The sequence below is a fragment of the Eumetopias jubatus genome, unplaced genomic scaffold, assembly GCF_037043125.1.
Source record: "Eumetopias jubatus isolate StellerSeaLion01/CBP00866 unplaced genomic scaffold, mEumJub1_p1.0 scaffold_13, whole genome shotgun sequence".
NCBI lineage: Eukaryota > Metazoa > Chordata > Mammalia > Carnivora > Otariidae > Eumetopias > Eumetopias jubatus.
The window spans coordinates 10911883-10939781 of record NW_028274819.1 but is presented as its reverse complement, the minus strand read 5'-3'; the positions used below and the strand labels follow the sequence as shown (position 1 = coordinate 10939781).

The window sequence follows — 27899 nt, the reverse complement described above, 5'->3', positions numbered from 1 at the left end:
TGGAGTAAGAGAATAAAGCACAGCAAACAGAAGTCCAATTTCCCAGACCTCATGAATGCGGTGATATGGGTAATTTCTAGAGGGATTGATGGATCGGAGCAGCCACCCCATATAGTTTGCTACAGTCCAAGTTAAGGATGACAAATGAATAAAGCTATTTGAGAAATAATTATTGGATTTTTTTTCAAGTTGATGGTTTGATGAAAAACATCTCTCAGGGGACTACAAAAATCAGCAGCTCTAGAAGTAGATTTTCCTCTTGATTTTAAGTGTCGTACCCAAGAAAATAATTAATATTAATTTGTCCTCATATTTTCCTACAAAGAGAAACACATTTATCCTTTCATTTCTCTTCTGTATCTTTAGTGAAAAATGCCAAGACATCATCTGTGGATAAGAGAGGAAACAAGATTGTTGGGGGTAAGAACTAAATGCTACTTGAACAAGTAAATTACTACAGACTAATGAGACTTTAACCACCTCTATTATGACCTTTCCAAATGGAGGAGAGTTAAGAGTTATGTAATACCTGCATTTTCCACATGCAGCCTGATCAGATAAACTGTATGTCAGGCTAAAGTTAAATAAAGCAGAGATTATTAATCTATCAACTACATTTAAATAACCCCAAGCCATCACAACCTCATCATACTCCCAGAAAATATACTCTGAGTCTGGAAATGGGTAGAAAATCCCTTTTGGGCATCTATAAATTATTTCACGCTAAGCTAATGATAACATGGTCCCAAATGAGATGGTCAGATTGTGGAAACTATATTCAGAAGGTGCAGACATAAAGCTTTGTGGACAGTGATCATAATGGTACTATGTTCTTGACTTCATCCGCCAGACATGCCACTGTTTCCCAATCAGCTCCCATCAAATGTTAGCAGGTTATATCCTTTTGCATTATCTACCTGTATTGCTGGGTGATAAGAGCCAGGTTAGGAATCAAACCAACAGGATTAAACCTTGGTCCAAGGATATTCCCAACATCTCACGTCTATTATTGCCTTCACTTATGTAAGATCTACCCAATCCTCTGTAGAATTGAACTAAAACTTTACATAAGAAAGCAATGAACCCAAAATTTCCTCTCCTCATTCCCAATATTATGATATTAAAGATTTTGATTCCTAACCCCCTTTCCCACTTATCTGGTCTGGGTATTGAAAAGAAATAGTTAAAGTGTGTCTGAGAATAAAAGGTCTGTTACTGGCCACATTACTACCCTTCTAATGAAATCTACCATTACCCAAGGGTTCAAGTCTCATTTCATTCAATAAAACTCCAACTTCCAGTTCCGGACAAGATGAAGTAGATGCGCTTCTCCCTATTTCTATCACTAATTACAGCTAAAACTTTGGACAAATATAAGACGACTCTGAAAGGTACAGAGGAGGCAGAAGAGTTAGGGACCTTGGAATCCAAGGAATGATATGGTGGTGAGTTTCCTGGGTCTTTTGTGATTTTTTTTTTTTTTGGTTTGGTGGGTTTTTGGTTTTTGGTTTTTTGCTTTATCCAAAACTGAGTGCTCACAAAGCCTATAACCAGAAACACTAATAAGCACAGGCAAAAAAAAAAAAAAAAAAAAAAAAAAAAAGCCCATCATAGATCCAAGAAAAGGACAGCCTAGAAAAGCAGAAAACTTTTAGACAATAACTGCCCTACTCTAGCCAAACACACCATAGGAAAAACTATAGCCCCACTCTTACCTCCATAAACAAAGACCCCGCAGGAACCTAGATTTTCACCATCACCCCATCACCTAACTATAACAAGGCCCCTCCCCTTCCTCAGGGTGGTGTCAGGAGGCAACTAAGTAGGAGACTAAGACCATCATCATCTCTCAGCAGGAACGAGCCCCCTATCCCAGCCTCCCCAGTGTCAGTAGAGGCCACATGGGGAAGCAATAATGTGGTGACCCTATCTCAGCAAGCCATGGTGATATCAGCAGAGGCTTAGTGGGGAGCCCTAAGGAGCTCCCACAGTGTCAATATAGGCTGAATAGAGTACCAAACTCCCACCTAGCAGTAACAAAGCCATGCCTCCATGTCCTTGCCAACACAGTACAAGAGAAGATTTGCTGAAGCAAAAGATTTAAGTGACATGTTTTTTAAACTCTACTAAAAAACATAAACATAAAATTTGCCATCAAACCCATTTTTAGGTGTATAGTTTAGGGGCATTAAGTACATCCACTCTGTTGGGCAACCATCACCACTGTCCCTCCACAGAACTCTTCTCATCATGCAAAACTAAAACTCTATACCTGCTAAACAATAACTCCCCCATTCTCTCTCCCTCTCTGTAGCCCCTAGCAGTAACGATTCTACTTTCTGTCTCTATGAATTTGACTGCTCTAGTACTTCAGATATGTGGAATCTTGTAGCACTTGTTCTTTTGTGATTAGCTTATTTCACTTAGTATAATGTCTCCCAGGTTTATCCATGATGTAGTTTATGTTAGAATTTCCTTCCTTTTCAAGGCTGAATTATACTCCATTGTATGTATAACTACCCTTTGTTTATCCATTTATCCATCAATAGACACTTGGCTATTGTGAATAATGCCACTATGAAAATAGGTGTCAAATATCTATTTGAGTTCCTTTTAGTGTGTATAAATATACACACCTAGGAATGAAAATGCTGGGTCATATAGTTCTATGTTTAACCTTTGAGAAACTTTGCATAGCATTAGTAGCATTTTACATCCCCACCAACAGTGTGCAAAGGGTCCAATTTCTTCACATCCTCTTCAACACTTGTATTCTTTTTTGATGATAGCCATCCTAATGGGTATAAACTGGTACCTTACTGTGGTTTTGATTAGCATTTCCCTAACAATTAGTTAGGAGGTTGAGCATCTTTTCGTGTCCTTATTGGCCATTTGTGTATCTTCTTTAGAGAAATGTCAAGTCCTTTGCCCATTTCTTAATTGGATTGTATGTTTTTGTTGCTGTTGTTGCATGAGGAGTTCTTTATATTTTCTGGATATTTACTCCTTATCAGATAATATGATTCACAAATTTTCTACCATCTTGTGGGTTGCTTTTTCACTCTGCTGATTGTGTTCTTTGATGTACATAAGTTTTATATTTTGATGTACTTCAATTCATCCATTTTTTCCAAAAATCATTGCCAAATCCAATGTCATGAAGCTTGTCTCCTCTATATTTTCTACTAAGAGTTTGTCGTGTCATCCCAGCCTATTGATAGTGATTTTGGGGGGTAGGAAACATGTTTCTGCCTGAAGCAGACATTATACCAAGGTCTAGTTCCTCATTCTGATATTGTACTATAAGTTACATAACATGTAACCATTGGGAGAATCCAGGTTCAGGGTGCACAGGACCTCTCTGTACTATTTTTGCAAATTCCTGTGAATTTATAATTATTTAAAAATAAAAGTTTTTAAAGATCCTATATCCTTCACCAAACTCAGACTTCAGACAAGTTCACTGTATTCTATGAAACTCTACACCACCTATCTACCCCAATGTCCCCTTGCTTCCTCCCCCCTGCCACAACCTGTCAGAAGTGCCATTAAATGCATACTTGTGTGTTGCCTGGAAAGCAGAGTACTCTCTAAAGGAGAGAAATATCCCCACCAACTAGCCACTTCTTGGCTCGCCTTAAAATCACATACCAGAACAGAAGTTTATTGCAAACTTCAAGTTAAAGTTATCCTGTTTAAGAGAATCTGTGGGAAAGAAATATATCAGTGTCCCCAGGCATCATAGAAATATGAGCAAGGCAAGATATGCCAGTTTCTGAACTCCAATATAACTCCTTCAGTTTTTTTTCAGGCTTAACTCCTGTGTTTGGGTGGTAGGGATGTAGGGAGGGGTGGTTTATTCAGCCGTGCCAGAAGGAGGCACGCCTGAGAAACATCTATCTGAAAACCAACTGAAATCCCTACAGTGAGTTGTGGCTCTACGTAGCAAGCCTCAAATTTTCCTCCTCCATTGATTCAGAAACTATCACAGCTGGTCTGCTTCAGTGGGCAGAGATCCTCCTCAAACTCCACACCTGGCAATGGTTCCTAGGAAGAGTTATAAAAAACCAGGAATCCCAAAGGTTCACTATCTTTCTTTGACTCTAGTTTATAAAGGACTGAGGACCCAGCTATAAACCATAGTTACAGATGACTTGAGGGTGGGTAGAACAAAAGGAATCAAAGTCCAAATCCCAATTTGGGGAGGATGAGAGAAGGACAGGTAAGGTCAGAAATACCAAGCCTGGCAACCTATAGAACCTAAGAGCTATATCTGCAGATATGGATTATTGACCACATAGCGACTGATGAATATTGAGGGAGATCAATTCTTCCAGGGATCCAGGGCTCATGCCATATGACCTCTTGAACCAAGTAGATAAACAAGCTCCTAGTAAAATTTTATGGGGCATGGAAATAGTCACTGTATCTGAAAACTGCACTAAAATATAACAAAGCCTCTTCATTTGAATTAAATGTTGAGAATCTTAAAATCATGTTAGGTTGTCACCTTCCTTCTCCATCTTTACTTTTTCTTGATGTTTTGTTCCTTTCAAAGGTAGGACCAGAATAGTAGTAAGTAATTAGTGGCATTCTTTTCTCCCAGGCCATACAAATAATGATTGGTCTGAATATTCACGGCGTGGGACTGCTCTGGACATATTTGTTTCTCTCACAAACTTCTGCATTTGGAAAATCATATCTTCCTCTCTCGACAGTAACAGGATACCCATATTGGTCATCTGCATGTGTAAGTGAATAATCTACTCCCTCGTTGTTATTCATTAATTTATTCATCATATTTAATAACTGTTTCTGAACCAAGCAGTGTGTCAGAGATAGAACACAAAAAATTTGCAATCCCTATTCTCAATGAATGAATTCTTATATCTAGTTGAAAAGAAATATATCAGTATGAAAAAACCTAGATTCATACCAGTGATATTTTTTCATAATAAGAGTATGTCTTTGTTAAAGGGACACTTTACATGCTTCTTGGATAAGGGGAACAATAGTAAGATGCACAAGGGGCATTTGGGGAAAATAGAAAATGGTTGATGACTGTTTCACTACCCATGGGTCAATTATTTTGCCAGTGGGGCAAGTAAGATGAGAGAGCATAATTGCTAAGGAAATGTGGGACATATAGAATTTATGTAGGGAAAGAAAAATGAAATCTTTTTGTTCTGTTGGTCCAAGAAGCATTTGGCGGAATTGAAAAGAAATCTCTGAAGAAAATTTTATTGTGTCTGAGAGTATGGTGGATGATGCAACTTTGTCCCCACAAAATCCTGAGTGAAAATCTTAATAATGCCAGTACCATACTGTCTTGATGATTCATAGATCAATGGAACAGATTAGAGAGTCCAGAAATGGACCCTCAACTCTATGGTCAACTAATCTTCGACAAAGCAGGAAAGAATGTCCAGTGGAAAAAAGACAGTCTCTTCAACAAATGGTGTTGGGAAAATTGGACAGCCACATGCGGAAGAATGAAACTGGACCATTTCCTTACACCACACACAAAAATAGACTCCAAATGGTTGAAAGACCTAAACATGAGACAGGAGTCCATCAAAATCCTAAAGGAGAACACAGGCAGCAACCTCTTTGACCTCAGCCGCAGCAACTTCTTCCTAGAAACATAACCAAAGGAAAGGGAAGCAAGGGCAAAAATGAACTATTGGGACTTCATCAAGATAAAAAGCTTTTGCACAGCCAAAGAAACAGTCAACAAAACCAAAAGACAGCCGACAGAATGGGAGAAGATATTTGCAAATGACATATCAGATAAAGGGCTAGTATCCAAAATCTATAAAGAACTTATCAAACTCAACACCCAAAGAACAAATAATCCAATCAAGAAATGGGCAGAAGACATGAACAGACATTTTTTCAAAGACATCCAGATGGCCAACAGACACATGAAAAAGTGCTCAACATTGCTCGGCATCAGGGCAAATCTCAATGAGATATCACATCACACCAGTCAGAATGGTTAAATTAACAAGTCAGGAAATGACAGATGTTGGCAGGGATGCAGAGAAAGGGGAACCCTCCTACACTGTTGGTCGGAATGCAAGCTGGTACAGCCACTCTGGAAAACAGTAGGGAGGTTCCTCAAAAAGTTGAAAATAGAGCTACCATACGATCCAGCAATTGCACTACTGGGTATTTACCCCAAAGATACAAATGTAGGGATCCAAAGGGGTAGGTGCACCCTGATGTTTATAACAGCAATGTCCACAATAACCAAACTGTGGAAAGAGCCAAGATGTCCATCGACAGATAAATGGATAGAGAAGATGTGGTATATATATACAATGGAATATTATGCAGCCATCAAAAGGAATGAAATCTTGCCATTTGCAATGACATGGATGGAACTGGAAGGTATTATGCTGAGTGAAATAAGTCAATCAGAGAAAGACATGTATCATATGACCTCACTGATATGAGGAATTTTTAATCTCAGGAAACAAACTGAGGTTTGCTGGAGTGGTGGGGGGTGAGAAGGAAGGGTGGCTGGGTGATAGACATTGGGGAGGGTATGTACTATGGTGAGCACTGTGAATTGTGTAAGACTGTTGAATCACAGACCTGTACCTCTGAAACAAATAATACATTATATGTTAAAAAGAAGGAGGAGAAGAAGATAGCAGGAAAGGAAGAATGAAGGGGGCGAAATTGGAGGGGGAGACAAACCATGAGAGACTATGGACTCTGAAAAACAAACTTGGGGTTCTAGAGGGGAGGGGGCTGGGGGAATGGGTTAGCCTGGTGATGGGTATTAAAGAGAGCACGTTCTGCATGGAGCACTGGGTGTTAAATGCAAACAATGAATCATGGAACACTACATCAAAAACTAATGATGTAATATATGGTGACTAACATAACATAATAAAAAAAGAAAATCTTAATAATAATAATAATAATACACTTGAAACTTGGTCAGTCAACCAGTACTTACTGTGTACCCACTATGTGTCAGGTCCTGTTCTTGGTGCCTGAAATATATCAGCAAACAAAACAGATCCCAGACTTTAGAGACCTTTACTTTAGCAGGGGTAGTGTGTTAGAAGGTGATAAGGCTATAGAAGTAAAAAGAAAAAGTAGAGTAAGGGGGAATGAAGCTTCTGAGAAAGTAGCAAAAGGATATAGGTTATTGTTTTAAATTGGATGGTAGAGGTAGTCTTCATTGAAAAAATTACTATTAGTAATCTATTGTTATATAAAAACCATGACAAAGCCCAGTGGCACACAACCAAAAGTACAGTTGACCCTTGAGTAATGTGGAGGTTAGGGACACTGGCCCCCTGTGTATTGGAAATCTGCATACATTATTCAACATAGTACTGAAAGTCCTAGCCACAGCAATCAGACAAGAAAAAGAAATAAAAAGCATCCATATTGGTAAATAAGAAGTTAAACTGTCACTATTTGCAGATGACATGATCCTATACATAGAAAATTTTAAAGACTCCACCAAAAACTACTAGAAGTAATAAATGAATTCAGTACACTTACAGGATACAAAGTTAATATCCAGAAATCAGTAGCATTTCTATGTACTAATTACAAAGTAGCAGAAAGAGAAATTAAGAAAACAACACCATTTATAATTGCATGAAAAAACAAAAACAAAAACCTAGGATAAACTCAACCAAAGAAGTGAAAGACCTGTACTCTGAAAACTATAAAGCACTGATGAAAGAAATTGAAGACAACACAAATAAATGGAAGGATATACCATGCTCATGGACTGGAAGAATTAATATTGTTAAAATGTCTATAGATTCAGTGTAATCTAGAGATTCAATTCAATCCCTATCAAAATACTAACAGCAGTTTTTACAAAACTAGAAATAAGTAATACTAACATTTGTATGAAACCACAAAAGACCCTGAATAGACAAAGCAATCCTAAGAAAGAAAAACAAAGCTGGAGGTATCACAATACCAGATTTCAAAATAAACCACAAAGCTGTAGTAATCAAAACAGTATGATACCAGGACAAAAATAGACACATAGATCAATGGAACAGAATAGAGAGCCCAGAAATAGACCCACGATTATATGGTTAATTAATCTGTGGCAAAGGAAGCAAAATATACAATGAGGAAAAGACAGTCTCTTTAATAAATGATGCTGGAAAAACTGGACAGCTACATGTAGAAGAATGAAACTAGACCACTTTTTAAAAATAAACTCAAAATGGATTAAAAAACTAAATGTGAGACCTGAAACCATAAAAAATCCTAGAAGAGAGCATAAGCAGTTATTTCTCTGACATTAGCTCTAGCAACATTTTTCTAGATATGTTTCCTAAGGCAAGGGAAATGAAAACAAATTATTCAGACTACATCAAAATAAGAAGTTTTTCACAGCAAAGGAAACCATCAACAAAACTAAAAGACAACCTACTGAATGGGAGAAGATATTTGCAAATGATATATCTGATAGGGGTTAATATCCAAAATATATAAAGAACTTACACAACTCAACACCAAAAAAATAAGCAATTCGATTACAAAATGGGCAGAGGATCTGAATAAACATTTGCCCAAAGAAGCCATACACATGGCCAACAGACACATGAAAAGATGCTCAACATCACTAATCATCAGGGAAATACAAATCAAAACTACAATGAGATATCACCTTACAGGTGTTAAAATGGCTAAAATAAAAAAGATAGGAAATAACAAGTGTTAACGAGGATGTGGATTAAAAAGGGACCCTTGAGCATTGTTGGTGGGAATGTAAATTGGTATAGCCACTGTGAAAAATAGCATGGAGGTCCCTCAAAATTTAAAAATAGAAATACCATATGATCCAATAATTCCACTATTGGATATTTACCCAAAGAAAACAAATATACTGATCCAAAAAGATATAATCACCCCTGTATTTACTGAAGCATTATTTATAATAGCCAAGATATGGAAGCAACTTAAGTGTCCATCAATAAATGAACGGATAAGGAAGATGTGGTACACACACACACACACACACACACACACACACACACACACACACACACAGAAATATTATGCAACCATAAAAAGGAATGAGAACATGCCATATAAGACAGCATGGATGGACCTGGAGGGTATAATGCTAAGTGAAATAAGTCAGACTGAGAAAGACAAATACCATATGATTTCATTCATTAGTGAAATCTAAAAAAAATGAATAAACAAGCAAAAAACAGGCTTAGACCTATAAATACAGAGAACAAACTGATAGTTGCCAGAGGGGAGAGGGTTGGGGGGAGGGAAAGATGGGTGAAGGGGAGTGGGAGATACAAGCTTCCAGTTATGGAATGAATAAATCATGGGAATAAAAGGCACAGCATAAGGAATATAGTCAGTATTATCGTAGTAGAGATGTATGGTGACAGATGGTAGCTACAACTTGTAAACATAGCATATTGTATAAACTTATCAAATCATTATGTTGTACACCTGAAACTAATGTAACATTGTGTGTCAACTATACTCAAGGAAAAAAAAAGAAAATCTTTTTCTTTTTTCATATAACTTTTGACTCCCCCAAAACTTAACAGCTTACTATTGACCAGAAGACTTACCAGTAACATAAACAGTCAATTAACATGTACTTTGTATATGTGTCATATACTGTATCCTTTCAATAAAGTAAGCTAGAGAAAAGAAAATATTAAGAAAATAATAAGGAAGAGAAAATATATTTACAGTACTGTACTGTACTTATCCAAAAAAAAATCCATGTGTAAGTGGACCTGCACAGTTCAAACCCATCTCGTTCAAGGGTCAACTCTATTTTTTTTAAGTTTTTTTTTTTAAGATTTATTTAGTTATTTATTTTAGACACAGAGCAAGCACGGAGTGGGGAGAGGCAGAGGGAGAGGGAGTGAGAGGATCTCATCTCAAGCAGACTCCACACTGAACATTGGAGCCCAACATGGGGCTTGATCTCAGGACCCTGAGATTATGACCTGAGTTGAAATCAAGAGTTAGGTGCTTAACTGACTGAGCCACCCAGGCACCCCAAGTGTATTTATTTCTTAATCATATATCTGTAAGTTGGCAGAAAATCAAGTGATCTAGGCTGGTACCAATCAGTTTTGGCTCAAGCTACAGGTCAGATACAGATCTATTCCATATGTATCTCATCCTCTTTAGACTACTGACTACTGAAGGCATATTCTTCTCACAATAAAAGGCAGGAACACAAGAGGACAAGCCTAATCACACCAGAACATTTCAAGCTGGCTTGGCTCACATCTGCTAACATCTTAGCCAAAGCAAATAAAATGGCCAAGTTGTAAGTTGAGGGACGGAGAAATATAGTCCAACCACCATAAGACCATGGCAAGATTATGGAAATACGTTACCGCCTGGAAGTAAAGAATTGTGGCCAATAATTCAAAATACCACAACGATATTTGAGCAAATGTTCAAAAAATTGAGTTTTTGCCAAATGTGGGAACATTCTAGGACAGGAAACAGCCAGAACAAAGTCTTCAATTACTGATGTGCCTGCAACGCTCCTTAAAAAAGTATGGCCAGGAGTGCCGAAGCCGAGTGAGAAAGAACAAGAGTAGAAAAAAGAGGTCAGAAAAATAATGGGGCCAAATAACATAGACTCCAAGAGCCATTGTAAGGATTTGGCTTTTTAGTGTATGTGAAACTGGACTTACTGTAGTGTTTGATGAACAGAGTTAAATAAGCTGGTTTAAGTTTTAAAAGGATCCCTTTGGCTGCTATGTTGAAAAGATAGTGAAGGGGGCCAAGGAGACCTTTCAGAAAGCTCCTGAAGAAATCCAGATGAGACTCAAACAGGGTTGGTAGTAGTGAGGGTGGTTAAAAATAACATAATTTTAAGAGTTAATTGAATATCTTGATGGATTGGTGTGGAATATAAGAGAAAGAATTTAAGGGGAATGCTCAAGTTTGGGTTTAAGCTAATAGAAAGAATGGACTGTCATCAACTGATACAGTGAAGACTGTGGGTAGACCTGGTTTTTAGGGAAGATAATGAGTTTGTTTTGAACCTGCTGAGTTTGAGATATCTATTTAATATTCAACTGGAGATCATGAGTAGCTTGTTAGATATGGAATCTAGAGTTCAGAAGAAAGAGCTAGGCTTCAGATAGGAGCTTGGGAGTCACTGGCAAACATGTTTGAAACCCATAAAACTGGTTGAGATCACCAAGGAAGTGGGTGAAAATAGAGAAGATGACCCAGGACTAGAGCTGCACTGTCAAGTATAGCAGCCACTGGTCACAAGTAGCTACTGAGCACTCAAAATGGGGCTAAACCACCCTGAGAAGTGCTGTAATGTAAAATATACACCAGAGTTCAAAAACTTAATATGCATAAAAAGAATGTAAAATATAGCATAATTTTGAACTGATTCTATGTTGAAATGACAATATTTTGGATCTATAAGGTTATATAAAACAAATTATTAAAATAAATTTCACATGTTTATATTTACTTTTGTAATTTTACTTTTATTTCTTGTTATATTTATGTAAAATTAAATCTTTGGAACATAATCATTTTATTGCAATTTTTTTACACTTTTGTAATTCTCTTCATTTTTTTATTAGTGAAGTATAATTGACATAAAATGTTATATTAGTTTCATGTGTACAACATATTGATTTAACAATTCTGTACATTACTTAGTGCTCACCATAAGTGTAGTCACCATCTGTCATCAGGCAACATCATTACAGTATTATTGGCTATATTCCCTATGCTGCACTTTTCATCTTTGTGGCTTATTTATTTAATAACTGGAAATTTGTGCCTTTTAATCTCCTTCATCTATTTTGCCCATCCCCCACCCAACTCCCCTCTGGCACCCACCAGTTTGTTCTCTGTATTAAGAGTCTGTTTGGTTTTTTGTTTGTTCCTTTTGTTTTTTAGATTCCACATATAAGTATAATCATATCCATGTGTCTTTCTCTGTCTGACTTATTTCACTTAGCACAATACCCTCTATATCCATCCATGTTGTCACAAATGGCAAAATTTCATTCTTTTTTATGGCTGAGTAATATTCCATCGTGCATGTGCGTGCGCGTGTGTGTGTGCGCACACACACATCTTCTTTATTCATGTATCAATGAATACTTGGGTTGCTTTCATATCTTGGCTATTGTAAATAATGCTGCAGTAAGAATAAAGGTGCATATATCTTTTCAAATTAGTGTTTTTGTTTTCTATGTGTAAATACCAAGTAGTGGGGAATTACTGCATTCTATGATATTTCCATTTTTTATTTTTTGAGAAACCTCCATACTATTTTCCACAGAGGCTGTATCAATTTACATTCATATTAACAATGCACAAAGAGTCCCTTTTCTCCACATTCTTGCCAACACTTGCTTATTTCTTTTTACTTAGTGTGTATTGGAAAACTTAAAATTATGTATATTCCTTGCATCATATTTCTACTGGACAGCCCTGAGCAGTAATATTCTGACTGAAGATAGTGCCATGGTTAGATTGTTTTAGTCATCATTCTATGAGTAGTAAGAGATTAGATTTGAGAAATCTAGGAGGCCACCATAATTCAGATAACAAAAATGAGGGCCTTAATTCAATTTTAAAAGTACCAAATATGTAGGTTCTAAGCAAAGAACAGATGAGTCAATTGTATTAATATCTCAAATAATATTACAATCACAAAGACATTAGATCACTAATATGTGCATGGAGTTATTAAAACATTGAATCAAAATTTTAATGAGAGAAAAAATTCTAAGTTTTGCCACTGAGTGTAAGATATTCCAAAAGAAAGTTGCTGACAGTGAATTAGATTTAGTACATTAGCATCTATATTAATTTTCTGAATTATCTAAGGCTGTTGGAGAGAATTTTTGTGAGTTAGGTGCTATTGTTTGTTATCCTGTTTTTAAATTTTTTAACATATAAATAAAACATACATACACAAAAATCTAAAATTATAATTGTACATCTCAATTATCCCAAAATTAATAAATCAGTGTATCAACACCCAGGTCAAAAAAAATTAGCAAAATTCTAGCATCTCAGAAGTTCCTCTCATGTCCCTTCTTTCTCCCTCCTACCCTAACCATTAACCTGACTTCAGATATATTACTCTTAAGTGTTTTTAAACTTATATATGTATAGTATGTATTATTTTGTATCTGGCTTCTTTGCTCAATTTAGGATTGTGAGTCCCAACCTTGTTATTGAAACAGCAATCATTCATTCATTATTATTGCTGATTAACATTACATTATATTAATCTACTATGTTTAAGTAATAGAATGGACGGACATTTAGGTTGCTTCCAGTGTGGAGTATTACAATACTTTCAGGGACCACATAAGGAAGGGAATTCTGGAAAATATAGTTCTGAGCCTTAGGTGCAAGCTAGTAGGACAAAGCTGGCTATAAATCATTCAGTGAATTCCTCTATATGTAATTATTACAACAACACAGTAACACAGAGAGGTAGAAAATACAAATCCCCATTTTATCAATGAAAAAAGCAAAACTAGTGATAGCGTAGGTAATTCCTCCTAAGTCACATAGAAAGCAAAGGGCAAAGAATTCAAATTTCGATCCTCCAGACCCCAAAAGGCTACTTAGTATTAACATGTTAATGGCCCCATTTCCCTGGAAAGAACATTCCTTCCCTTTACTACTAACTCAATAGTTAATTTTTTTAAATTGTAGGAAGTTTCCATGCATTCATAAAGTTGTACCAATGAAAAAAATAAATTTCTGATACACCTTGTCATGTTTCTAACAAGTTTTAGGAGATGATGGAAGGTTTCAGAACAATCTACTCATGGAAGACATTATGTAATCTTATGTTTAAATATGTAAAACGAACTTAAATATTTTCTAAATTATATTTTCCATTACTAAAATATTTTAAACATTATATTAAAAGTACTTGTATGTGAAATCACCAAGATAGAACATTGTCTATTAGTAAATTCATTAACTGGATATATTTTCTTGTAATTCACCTTATGGGATCAATAAATTATTACTGACAAAAATCTAAATAAAATTTGACACTCCTTTTGCCCTATGAAGTCAACTTGAGGTGCCCCTACTTCCATTTCCAATGCACGTGTTACATTACTGAACACAGACTTCATGACTTCCCTATCTCTGTACTATGGAACCTTTGAATTATTTTCTGAATGATTTTCTCAATGGTTCCACTAAAGAATTAAGATGGTATTATTCTTCATGTTATAGCATTCCAGAATTCTCTTACTCTTTATATATAAACATAATGACTGGGTATTAATAAACATGATTTTTGTTTCCAGTTTATATTCTCAGGAGTCCTTGCAGTAATAGTAGAGAAGAGGCGTTCAATATTCTTGGTAAGTCAGAATGTTTGTAGCAACTCTAGAGATAACAGTTTTATTTGCCAAAAGAAGGAGGGTCAGTAAGGAGGTAGCACTGTCTCTGCGTCACTTGAGAAATAACAAAGCTGGAGGCATCACACCCCCTGATATCAAACTATACTACAAAACTATAGTAATCAGAACTGTATGGTACTGGCATACAGACCCATGGAACAGAATTGAGAGCCTGGAATTAAATCATTGCATTTACAGTCAGCCAATATTCAACAAGGGAGTCAAGAATACCCAGTTGGGAAAGGATAGTCTTTCCAACAAATGGTGCTGGGAAAACTAGATACACAACATGCAGAACAATAAGATTGGATCCCCATCTTCCACCACTGTTATTTATTTTAAAAACATACTTTAAATAAAGACAGGTCTAAGAAGAAGATGGAAAAGAAGATATTTCTTGTGAACACCAACCAAAAAGAAGGCTATATTAATTATTATACAGAGTAGGCTTTAGAGCAAAAATTATCAGAGATTTTTATTAGAAAGGGACACTGCATAACAATAAAAGATTTAGTTCAACATAATGTATGATAATCCTAAATATCTATTCACCTATTAATGTAGCTTCAAAATAAGACAATAAAAATTGACGAAATTAAAAAGAAAAAGAAACCTACAATCATATTTGAAGACATTATGCAAATTTCTACCAGAGAACAGAAAAAGAAGGTAATACCTGCCAACCCATTGTGAGGATAGTATATCATTGATCCTAAAACTCTACCAGGATCTTACAAGAAAAGAAGATTACAGACCAAAATCCCTCATGACCATAGATGTAAAAATCCTAATATACATATTAGCAAATAAAATATAGAATACTGTGAGAAAAACAAATAGAAAGAACGATACCTCATGACTAATTCCAGAAATGCAAAGATAGATTAACATTTGAAAATAAATCAATGTGGGGGCACCTGGGTGGCTCATTCAGTTAAGCATCCAACTCTTGATTTTGGCTCAAGTCATGTGAGATTGAGCCCTGTGTTGGGCTCTGTGCTAGGTGTGGAGACTGCTTAAGATTCCCTCTCTCCCTCTGCCTCTCTCTCCCCCCTCTCCTTCTCAAAAGAAGGAACGGAGGGAGGGAGGAAAGAAGGAAGGAAGGAAGGGAGGAAGGAAGGGAGGGAGGGAGGGAGGGAGGGAGAGAGGGAGGAAGACCAATGTGATCTACCACATTAAAAACATAAAAACTAAATGATCAACTCAGTGAATGCAAAAAAAAATGATAAAATCAATAGAAGATATCTATCAAAAGGGAGAGGGAGAAATAACATCATGTTTAATGGTGAAAATGTTAACACTTCCTCTAACATTTTGTTACCTTTTAGCAAGAGAAGCATATAAGCTATCACCATGTTTCTTCAGTATTTTATTTAAGGTGTTCTATCCATTGCTATAAGTCAAAGAAAAAGGAAGTATATTAAAGACTGGAAAGAAGAAAAAATATTTTTAGATGACAAAATTTAAGAAATAGTGAATTTTACAATGTCTTCAATATACAAAATCCAAATCAATTATCTTTCTACATGCTAGCAGAAGCCAATGGATAAACTAATGTTAAAATGCCATTTACATTAATATTAATATTGTTAAGACTCCTAGAAACAAGTATACCAAAATATATGCAAGACTTCTCTGAAAAAGACACAAGAAAAAAATATAATGGCATCTTCAAAGCCCTGGAAAAAACTGTCAACTAGAATTCCATATCCACTGAAAATACCCTTCAATATCACTGGTGGAATAAATTCCTTTTCATAGAAACAAAAGCTGAGAAAAAAATTCTATTATCAGATCTACACTATCAAAGAAAGCTAAAGTTCTTCAGGGTGAAGGGAAATGATAACATATTTGGACACTTGGACATACAAGACAAAAAAAGAACACCAGAAATGATAAATATGTGGACTGTTAGTCCACAGTTGCTGTTATAAATTATCACAAGTTTATTGGCTTAAAACAATGTAAGTGTATTATCTTACAGTTTTGGAGATCAAAAGTCTCAAAATCAAGATGTTGACAGAACTACTTTCCTTCTGGAATCTATTGAAAAGATTTTGTTCCTTGCCTTTTTTACCTTCTTTTTTTTATGCTTTTTTTATTTTATTTTACTATGTTATATTAATCACCATACATTACATCATTAGTTTTTGATGTAGTGTTCTATGATTCATTGTTTGCATATAACACCAGTGCTCCATGCAATATGTGCCCTCCTTAATACCCATCACTGGGCTAACCCATCCCCCCACTGCCCCTTCCCTCTAGAACCCTCAGTTTGTTTCTCGGAGTCCATAATCTCTCATGTTTCATCTCCCCCTCCGATTTCCCCCCCTTCATTTTTCCCTTCCTACTATCTTCTTCTTTTTTTTTTTTTTAACATATAATGTATTATTTGTTTCAGAGGTACAGGTCTGTGATTCATCAGTCTTAACACAATTCACAGCACTCACCATAGCATATACCTTCTCCAGTGTCCATCACCCAGCCACCCCATCCCTCCCACCCCCACCAGTCCAGCAACACTGTTTGTTTCCTGAGATTAAGAATTCCTCATATCAGTGAGGTCATATGATACATGTCTTTCTCTGATTGACTTATTTCGCTCAGCATAACACCCTCCAGTTCCATCCACGTCATTGCAAATGGCAAGATTTCATTCCTTTTGATGGCTGCATAATATTCCAGTGTGTGTGTGTGTGTGTGTGTGTGTGTGTGTGTGTGTGTGTGTGTGTGTACTACATCTTCTTTATCCATTCATCTGTTGATGGACATCTTGGCTCTTTCCATAGTTTGGCTATTGTGGACATACTGGGTATTTGCTTTTTTTAGCTTCTAGAGGCTGCTGCATTCCTTCGCTGGAGCCATACCATTCTAATCTCTTCTCTGCTTCCACAAACACACTGTCTTGTCTTTATTATCCTCTCTCCTCCCTCTTACAAGGACCCTTGTGATTACATTAGGCCAAACCAGATATTTCAGAATAATCTTCCCATCTGAAGATCTTTAACTTAATCACATCTGCAGATTCCCTTTTGCCACATAGTTATATAGTCACGGTTTCTGGGGATTAGGATATCTATGATGGAACCATTATTTAGCCTACCACGTATGGGTAAAGATAAAATATGGTGTTTTTTTATTTCTTAATATCTTTACTGACTACTAAAAGCAAAAATTTTACTGCTGAAGAGCCAAAAGCAATCTTGAGAAAGAAGAACAAAGCTGGAGGCATCATGGTCTCTAGTTTCAAACTATGTTACAAAGCTATAGTAATCAAAACAGTATGATAATGGCATTAAAAAATAGACACATCAATCAATGGAACAGAATAGACTGCCCAGAAATAAACCCATGCATATATGGTCATCTAATTTATGACAAAGATGAAGAGGGGGAAATCGGAGGGGGAGACGAACCATGAGAGACTATGGACTCTGAGAAACAAACTGAGGGTTCTAGAGGGAAGGGGGTGGGGGGATGGGTTAGCCTGGTGATGGGTATTAAAGAGGGCAGGTATTGCATGGAGCACTGGGTGCTATACGCAAACAATGAATCATGGAACACTATATCAAAAACTAATGATGTAATGTATGGTGATTAACATAACAGAATAAAAAAATTTAATTTATGACAAAGGAGCCAAGAATATAAAATGGGAAAAAGACAGACTCTTTAATAAACGGACAGCAATATGCAAAGGCATGAAACTACATTACTATCTCACACCATACAAAAAATTAACTCAAAATGGATTAAAGGTAGGAATGTAAGACCTGAAAACATAAAATTTCTAGAAGAAAACATAGGCCATAAGCTTCTTGATGTTGGTCTTGATGGTGATTTTTTTTTGGATTTGACACCAAAGGCAAAGGCAGCAAAAGTGAAAATAAACAAAGGGGACAACACCAAATTAAGAAGCTTCTGCACACAAAGAAAACCATCAACAAAGTGAAAAGCCAACCTGCAGAATGGGAGAAAATAGTTACAAACCATATATCAGATAATGGGTTAATATCCAAAATATATAAAGATCAAATACAACTCAGTAGCAAAAAAAAACAAAAAACAAAAAACAAAACCAGTTTAAAAATGGGCAGAGGATTGAAATAGACTTTAAGTTTTTATTTAAATCCCAGTTAATTAACATACAGTGTAATATTAGTGTCAAGTGTACAATATAGTAATTCAACACTTCCATACAACACGAGGTGCTCAGCACGAGTGCCCTCCTTAATTCCTATCACCTGTTTAACCCATCTCTCACCCACCTCCCCTCTGGTAACCATCAGTTTGTTCTCTATAGTTAAGAGTCTGTTTCTTGGTTTGCCTCCCTCTCTTTTTCCCCCCCCTTTGTTCATTTGTTTCTTCAATTTCACATATTAGGGAAATCATATGGTATTTGTCTTTCTCTGATGGACTTATTTCACTTAGCATAATACTCTAGCTCCATCCATGTTGTTGCAAATGGCAAAAATTCATACTTTTTAATGTGTGAATCATATTCCATTGAGTATATATATGTGATATGTGTGTGTGTGTGTGTGTGTGTGTGTGTGTGTGTATCACATTTTGTTTATCCCTTCATCTGCCAATAGACATGTAGGTTATTTTCATATGTTGGCTATTGTAAATAGTGCTGCAATGAACATAGAGATGCATATATCTTTTCAAGTTAGTATTTTTGTTTTCTTCAGATAAATACCTGGAAATGGAATTGCTGGATCACATGGTAGTTCCATTTTAATTTTTTGAGAATCCTTCATATTGTTTTCCATAGTGACTTTACCAATTCCTTCCTACAAACAGTACATGAGGGCTTCCTTTTCTCCACTTTCTCACCAACACTTGTTATTTCTTGCTATTTTGATTTTAACCATTCTAATAGATGTGAGGTGATAGCTCATTATAGTTTTGATAGACACTGGTGTTTAGAGAAGTTGAGCCTCTTTTCATGTACCTGTTGTCCTTCTGTATGTTTCCTTTGAAAACAACAGGTGCTGGTGAGGGTGTAGAGAAAGGAGAACCCCCTTGCACTCTTGGTGGGAATGCAAACTGGTGCAGCCACTCTGGAAAACAGTATGGAGTTTCCTCAAAAAAAGTTAAAAATGGAACTACCCTATGATACAGCAATTGCATTACTGGGTATTTACTCAAAGAATACAAAAACACTAATTCAAAGGGATACATGTACCCTGATGTTTATAGCAGCATTATCAACAATAGCAAAATTATAAAAACAGCCCAAGTGTCCATAGACTGATGAATGGATAAAGAAGATGTGGCATTTTTTATATAATGGCATGAAAAGGAATGAATATATATATATATAATATATTCACACACACACAGAAAACCTATAAAAAAACGAGGATTTCTAAAAATCTAAAATCCAAACACACACACACACACACACACAAATATTATACATCCAGGAAACAGATTTGGTGGTTGCCAGAAGTGGAGTGTGGGGGTGGGTGAAATGAGTGAAGAGAGTTCAAAAGGTGCATACGTCCAATTATAAAATAACTAAGTCATAGAGGTGTAATGCACAATAGGGCAGTTATGTTGTTAATAATACTGCATTGAATATTTAAAAGTTGCTGAGAGAGTAAATCTTAAAAGTTCTCATCACTAGATGGGGTGTCTGTGTGGCTCAGTCAGTTAAGCATCTGCCTTCAGCTCAGGTCATGATCCCAAGGTCCTGGGATCGAACCCCACATTGGGATCCCTGCTCAGTGAGGAGCCTGCCTCTCCCTCTCCTCCCCACTCATGCTCTCTGTCGCTCTCTGTCTCTCTCAAATAAATAAACAAATAAAAATCTTTAAAAAGAAAAAAGGTTCTCATCACTAGAATAAAAATTTTTGTAACTATGTATGATGATGGATGTTAACTATACTAATTGTGGTGATCATTTTGTAATATATACAAATATTGAGTCATTATATTGTACACCTGAAAGCAGTATAATGGTGTATGTTAATTATATACCTCAATTTAAAAATTAACATATTTTCAATTTTATAACATGTATGAGTAAAATATTTTACAAAATAACACAAAGGTAAGCAGAATTAAAGTACCATAAATTTGTTACATTCTATATGAAGTAGGACAATATTGAGTAGACTGTGAAAAATTAAGGATACATGCAGTAGAATCTAGACTATTCAATAATACAAAAATATGCAGTTAAAAAGCCCATAGAGGAAATAAAAGTTTAAAAACTATTTTAACCTAAATGAAAGCAGAAAAGGAAGAAGAAAAATTAGGACAATAATCATATCACATGTAAATAGACAAACACTCCAGTTAAAAGTCCAGTATTCTCAGACTGGGTAAAAAATGATGCCAAGCATGCACTGTCTTTAAGAAATTTGTTTTTCATATAAAGACAAATATAGATTGCAAGTAATAATAGGAAAAAATATATACATGAAAGAATGCATATGCATAAGGAAGCTCATGTGGTTATAATAATTAAAGACCAATAAATGTCAAGACAGAACAGGTGACTAGAAATAGAGTCATTTCAGTGTAACAAAGTGTTAATTCATCAGGAATACATAACTGCCACAAATGTATATGTATCTAATATTAGAAGTTTAAGATAAATGATGCAAAAACTAAGGAAATAAAAGAAGAAATCAAAAAATCCACTATCATAATAGATTTTGACATGTCTAAGTAATTGATAAAACAAGTGGGCAAAAACAAGGAGTAGAAAATGGAAACATTTGACCTCGTTGACCTTTGTAAAACACTACACAAAAAGACTGTAGAATACATGCTCTTTTAAACTGTGCATAGAGTATTCATCAAGATACAGCATACACTGAACCGGAAAAAAAGTAACAGCAAATTTCACAAGATTGAATAATATATTATAGACTAGGTTTACTATTCTTACTATAGGCAACCAACTGCATGGAAATAGAAATAACTTAAGAGGAAACAGAATTAAAAATCAATTATTATATGTCCAAGAAATAATCCAAGTAATTGGAAATTACACAACACATTAAATAAATAACGCATGGATAAAAAGAAATCACAAAAGTTAGAAAATATTTTGAACTGAATGATGGAAACACTACATATCAATATTTTTGAGATAAAGCAATGCTTGAAGGAAATTTACAGCATTAAATTATATATTAGAGGGGCACCTAGGTGGCACAGCCGGTTGAGCGTCCATTTCTTGGCTTCGGATCAGGTCATGATCTCATGGTAGTGAGACTGAGCCCCAAGTTGGGCTCTGTGCTCAGGGAAGAGTCTGCTTAGGACTTTCTCCCTCTCCCTTTGCCCCTCCCCCACCCCCTCATGCATGTGCACGCACGCTCTCCTCTATCTCTCTCTAAAATAAATGGACAAATCTTTAAAAAAATAAAGGGGCATCTGGGTGGCTCAGTTGGTTAAGCGACTGCCTTCAGCCCAGGTCATGATCTCAGGGTCCTGGGATCAAGCCCTGCATCGGGCTCCCTGCTTGGCGGGAGGCCTGCTTCTCCCTCTCCCACTCCCCCTGCTTATGTTCCCTCTCTCGCTATCTCTCTCTCTGTCAAATAAAATAAATAAATAAATAATAAATAAATAAATAAATAAATAAATAAATAAATAAATAAAAGTATATATTAGAAAAGATGAAGGGCTTAAAATCTAATTATCTAAATTTCCAACCTAAAAAGCTGGAAAAGAAAGTGCATATTTAATACAAAGTAGAGAGTAAGAACAAAGAGATGTCAATAAAATAGAAAATAGATAAACAATATAGAAACTAGCAAAGCTGAAAATTTATTCTTTGAAAATACTAATAAAATTGATAAACCTCTGATAAGACTGATCAATAAAACAATAAAACACAAATTACTGTATCAGGAATGAAAGATGAAATATCACTACAGGTACTAGAGACAGTAAGAAATATCAAGGAAATGCTACAAATGACACTATACTAAGAAATTGTAAAAAATGCAACTTACCAAAACAGAAACAAGAAGAAATAGAAAACATAATTATCTCTGCATTTGTTAAAGGAATTGTATTAATCATTAAAAATCTTTCCATGAAGAAAATTCTAGACACACGTGTTAAGTAATACATTTATCAAGGATTTAATAAACAAATGATATCACATGGTACACAAAATATTTCAGAAAACAAAGGAGAAGGAACATTTCCCAACTGATTTTTTGGAGTCCAACATAATCCTGACACCAAAAATTTACAAGAACCTTACTTGCAAGAAAAGAAAAATAGGAGATCACTATCCATAATGAATGCTGATGTCAAAATGCTTAAAATATCATAAATCATGTTCAGTAATATATTTTTAAAAGCATAATAGAGTGGAATTTATTCCAGGAATGCAAGCTTAGTTCAACATTCAGGAAACAACACATGTGATTCAACATATTAGGGTAATTAGAGAGATGAAGGAAAATCATTTGAAATGTTTGGGTTTTTTTTTTTTCTAGGGGCACCTGGGTGACACAGTCAGTTAAGCATTTGACTCCTGGTTTTGGCTCACAGGGTGATCTTGGGGTTGTGGGATCGAGCCCCGCATTGGACTCCAAGCTGGGCATGGAACCTGCTTGGGATTCTCTCTCCCTCTTCCTCTGCCCCTCCTCCCCCCACTCTCTCTCTCCCTCTCTCTCAAATAAATAAGTTAATCTTTAAAAAAATGTTTTTTTTTGAAAAGCTCTTATTGAACTATTAATAGAAGGGAACATCCTCAACCTGTTAAAGGGCACCTACAAAAAAACTATAGCTAATATTATACTTAATGGTGAAAGACTAAATGGTTTCCCTTTGGATCAGAAGCGTTGCAAGAAATTACCATTTCACCAAATTTGTTTAATATTGAGAAGGAGTTCTTTTTTTTAAGATTATATTTATTTATTTGTCAGAGAGAGAGCTATTGTGCAGGCGTTCTTGTCCAGTGCAATAAGTCAAGAAGAAATAAAAGGCATAAGGTTTAAAAAGTTAACAGTAGTACCTGCTTTAATCATAGACACCCTTATACATCCTAAGAAGTCTATGAAAAAGAAATTCAACTAAGAATTTATCAACATTGAGGAATACAAATTCATATAAAAAATCCATTGTATTTCTATGTATTGGAGATGAAATCTGTAAAAATACCTTTACAATCACACTCAAAAATAAAACACTCAGAAATTATTTTCCCTGAGCACCAGTGAAATATTTCTAAGACCTCTACATAGAGAACTGCAAAACATTGCAGAGAGAAACTGAACAGTATCTAAATAAATGGGTATGTTCATGGATGGGAAGACAAACATTTTTAAGATGTCAGTTTTTCCTCAAATCATTTTATAGGCTCGATATAATCCCAATCAAAACTTTAAAAGGATTTTTTTCTCAGTATTGATTAAGTTGATTGCAAAATCTATATGGAAATAGCCAAAAAGGGAGAAAGTATAAAACTAATACTATATAGCTACCACAGTCAAGACAATATTACTGGTGTGTGCACGTGTGTATTTAATCCAGCTTGTACACTGGGATATAAATATATGCATATGCATGTACATTGGGATATATATGCATATGCATGTACATACGTATACGAAGATCAACGAGGTCAGATGTTTCAATTTTCTACTCTTGGTTTTTGTCCACTTGTCTTATTACGTAGACAGACATGTCAAAATCTATTATGATTGGGGATTTTTCTATTTGTCCTTTTAATTCTTCAATTTTTGCCGGTAAAACTCCATGCTGCACAGAACACCTGCTCCACGCGGCCTCCTCTGTGCATTTCCTCAACAAGGGTGGCTCCTTTTCTATATAATATTAATGTGTCATAACCATTTGTTCATATAATTAAAAACTCTTGAAATATTTCATTTTAAAGATGAAATTACATTTATATACTACAATTTACTAATCAATACTGTTGGGTGTTTAGGTTGTAAAAATGAGTTAGTGAACATTTTATTTTAATGTGATTCTCTCTCTTTAAGGGAGATTTATGCCAAAAGAATAAATTAAGATCGCTCTACAATAATGAATAGCATATAGACAAACATATGATTTATCCAGTGAAATAGGTTTCCGAATCCAGTTTAAGTTTTCTTATTTATTATCTAATTCATATAAGGTAGAAAGAATTCTACTGGTGCAAATGAAAACAAGGAAATAAGTATGAGAGAATGTCCCTGAAAGCAGTATCATAGGGCTTATCACCTCTCTGGCGTAATACATGGACAAAGGGTAATTATGCAGCAACATTATACATATGTACTGTCCTGAGTACATAGCCTGACAGGAGTGTGGCCTAAAAACAGAGCAGGCACCTCCAGCGATGTAATTCCCCACTTTTTTCAAGATAAAATCCTAAATATCTATCTAGATAGCACCTGTCTCATCAACAAAATTCCCGATGACTCCCCTTCTTGCACTGTTAAATGAATGATGGCAAACTCCTGGAATATTAGGTCTCCGGTAATCTGACCCTATATGGCACTATGAATTTGCCTATATTGTTAGCATGTTTGTTTGTTTGTATGTTTTGTTGTTAACATTTTTCTACATTCTATTCATATTTAATATGCACTTGCTTGTGTCCCCCAATAGTCTTCCTTGACTGCAGAGACCACTTTTTTTCTCCCTCTTGATCTAATAAGACAGATGATAGTTTGCATGGTACAGAACTAATATTCAATAATTGTCAGTGAAGGAATGAATATATGCATGCTACATCAAAAGTTTTATTTTTTCCAAAATTGTTCAGTTCTATTGGGATCCTGACAAAACTGCAGTTCTGACAGTCCTTTTAATGACCTTACTATTCAGAAAAGATCAGAATTTGTATAAATCTTCTACTTGAATATACTTGACAGTGATGTATATGGTTAACTTCCAATGACCAGGTGACTCTTTTTAACTATTTCAGCTTTCCTATACCATAACAGTGAACATTCTAAGTGCCTGCATTTCAGTGATTGGTCTGCTTTTACTATCACTTGAGTTTATGATATATAGTGTGAGTACACATGCTCCTATTTGGCCAGAGGTAAGTACCAGGTTTCTATGAAGATCTCATCACAAATTTAGAATTACATTTAAATTCTTTGGTGAGTGATCAAAGTATTTAAGTATTATGCAAGATATGACAGTGACCTTTATCATTAGTTTACTCTGTGTATGTACATACTACAAATGTGATTCAAACTACAGGTTGCATTTCTAAACCTAGGATCACCCAAAGCCTCAAGTAAGCAAACGGAATATATTATAAATATTAATAGATATATTTTGAGTGATTTAGCATTATATTCAATTCTGGTCCCACCTGGTATCCAAAATATTTTTACAATAGGCACTTAGTTCCTTCTAGGTACCTGCATCTCTGAGGCCAGTTTTCCTAGGCCTTAAATGATCAAGTTTATTATAGCAAGATTTGATTTTCAAAGAAGGAAATAATATCCTTATGTACTTGTGATGCCCAGGAATTTATGTTCATCAGAGATGTAATCTTCAGAGCAAATAAATCTGGACTCTATAGATGTATGTAATTTGGAATGTATGTATATTCAGTTCTGTAGGCACATGACTATAGGACATTTTTGAACTGCTTGCTTTGTGTCTGTCAGTCTGCCTGTCAGCAGGTCTATGTGAGTCTGTTTAAGTGTGTCCGTGTTTGTGTTTCAGTATCTGTATATATTTCTGTGTTTCTGTCCATGTGGAACTGTAGATATCTGTGCACTTAACTATATGGGTTTGTTCATGTGGAGAGAAGAAGCTAGGAGGTCAAGGAGATGAGAATCAGTGCTAAGCAAGTTGGGTAGAAATTAAAACCATAAATTCTAAAGTGTTTTCTGTGGATTCCTGTCTTTCTGTTCTATCATATCTACCCAGAGCTTGACAGAGGTCAAAAGAGTTAGGCCTTTGACCAAGACCTAGAAACCAATTTTTCTTTCTCAGTTTCTGATTAAGCCCATTAGATGTTGCCTGTTTTTAAATTCTTAACCTAATACAGCAAACTCTCCTTACTTCAACATCCCAAACTCTTGGTTAATTAGCTTATTCTAAAGCATATGTTCACTTGCATTTTGTTGATTTTTTCTTATTTCAACATAGATTTGAAAGTGATTTTATGGCAAGTGGGATTGCAAACTTCCTCAAGAAATGATTTATGTCTCTGACTCAATTAAAGAAATAAGCTAAGAAATGTTAAGCTCCTTGCTCAGGGTCAGAGCTATTTACTTGCAGAACATTCATTCTAATAAAAAATGGTCTAAATTTCAAGTTATTTCACTACAAAAAATTGAGCTCTAACAGAAATCAGTTAAATGACACATCAAAGAGCCATCTTACTGCTGCAGGGAATGCTAATATTTTAGGACACATACCCTGAAGGATACCTTAAAGTAAAATCTTAAATAAATATAAACCTCCAGATATTGCTTAAGATTACATCTGCATAATAGAAATGTCTCATTTTACTAGGTTGGAGTGCAATTATAATTTTGATTCTTTCATTTTTCCAATTCATCTCTTGAACCACCAATGTTCGTATTAGCAAGAAATCCAAGACCTTCCTCCCGAGGTCCCTTTCCTGTTGACCCTCTCAAGATATTCAAGAATACTGAGAATCAAAGATTCCATATGGACTCCAGACCTCTAGTTGTTAGAATCCTAGAGCATCTCAGTAGTCTATTAGCATACCCATAATTTCACTGCCATGGCTTCAGTTACTATTAAATGGTGTCAGGATTGAAAACTGGTCCCAGTAGCCCATGGTGGCCTTGTCACAAAAGTGCTTTGGGTGCTTCAGGCTTCCAGTATTCTATCCTTCAAATATTCAACTATCCTACAAGGATATAGGTCTATTGGGGCTTATAATCAGAGGCACAGTCCGAGGAGGAAACCACCTACCCACAGGATGCATAAGTCCTTCTATTGAGCCTCGGTCACAAACCCAAAACTTTTTTTCCTTCACTGTAAGTTCCTCTATAGGGCCCTTTCCCAAAAGATGTCTAATTCTGAACATCTCTCTGTTAAATAAGTTCTGTAACACTTGACCTCAAACGTGTCTCAGTTCCATCTTCTCCAGAGGCTCATTGAAAATTCGCTGACCTTATCCACAACAACACACAGGAAGACACAATCGATGATTCTCATTAGCCATTTGGCAGAAATTTGTCAGCTTATACTCATCCTTAGTAATTATCAGTTATCATTATGATCAAGAAAAGTATATATAAATACCCATGGCTTTAGGGGATGGGGATATATTGAGTAGTTTTTCTCTTTTATTTTTCCATCTTCCTGCAATTGTACAATTCCTTTATTATATCTAACACGTTAACATATAAAGATCGTAAGGAATGTATATTTTATTTTTGGAAACAGAGAAGTGGTAAAATTCTTTCAGAATATCTGTTCCTATTCACCTTCCTCGAGTTGTTTTTGACGTGTACAGTGGTCCATTGGGGATACAAAGCAAAATATCACAGATAA

General features: G+C 35.5%; 1 protein-coding gene across 1 annotated transcript; it reads left to right on the top strand.

Moving 5' to 3' along the window:
• The first annotated feature begins 372 nt into the window (after positions 1–372).
• Positions 373–27899, top strand: LOC148162601 (membrane-spanning 4-domains subfamily A member 12-like). Its single transcript, XM_088017548.1, has 5 exons — positions 373–420; positions 4607–4750; positions 14316–14372; positions 25330–25449; positions 27792–27899. Exons 1-5 carry the CDS (start codon positions 373–375, stop codon positions 27897–27899), a joined length of 477 nt encoding a protein of 158 aa, XP_087873674.1.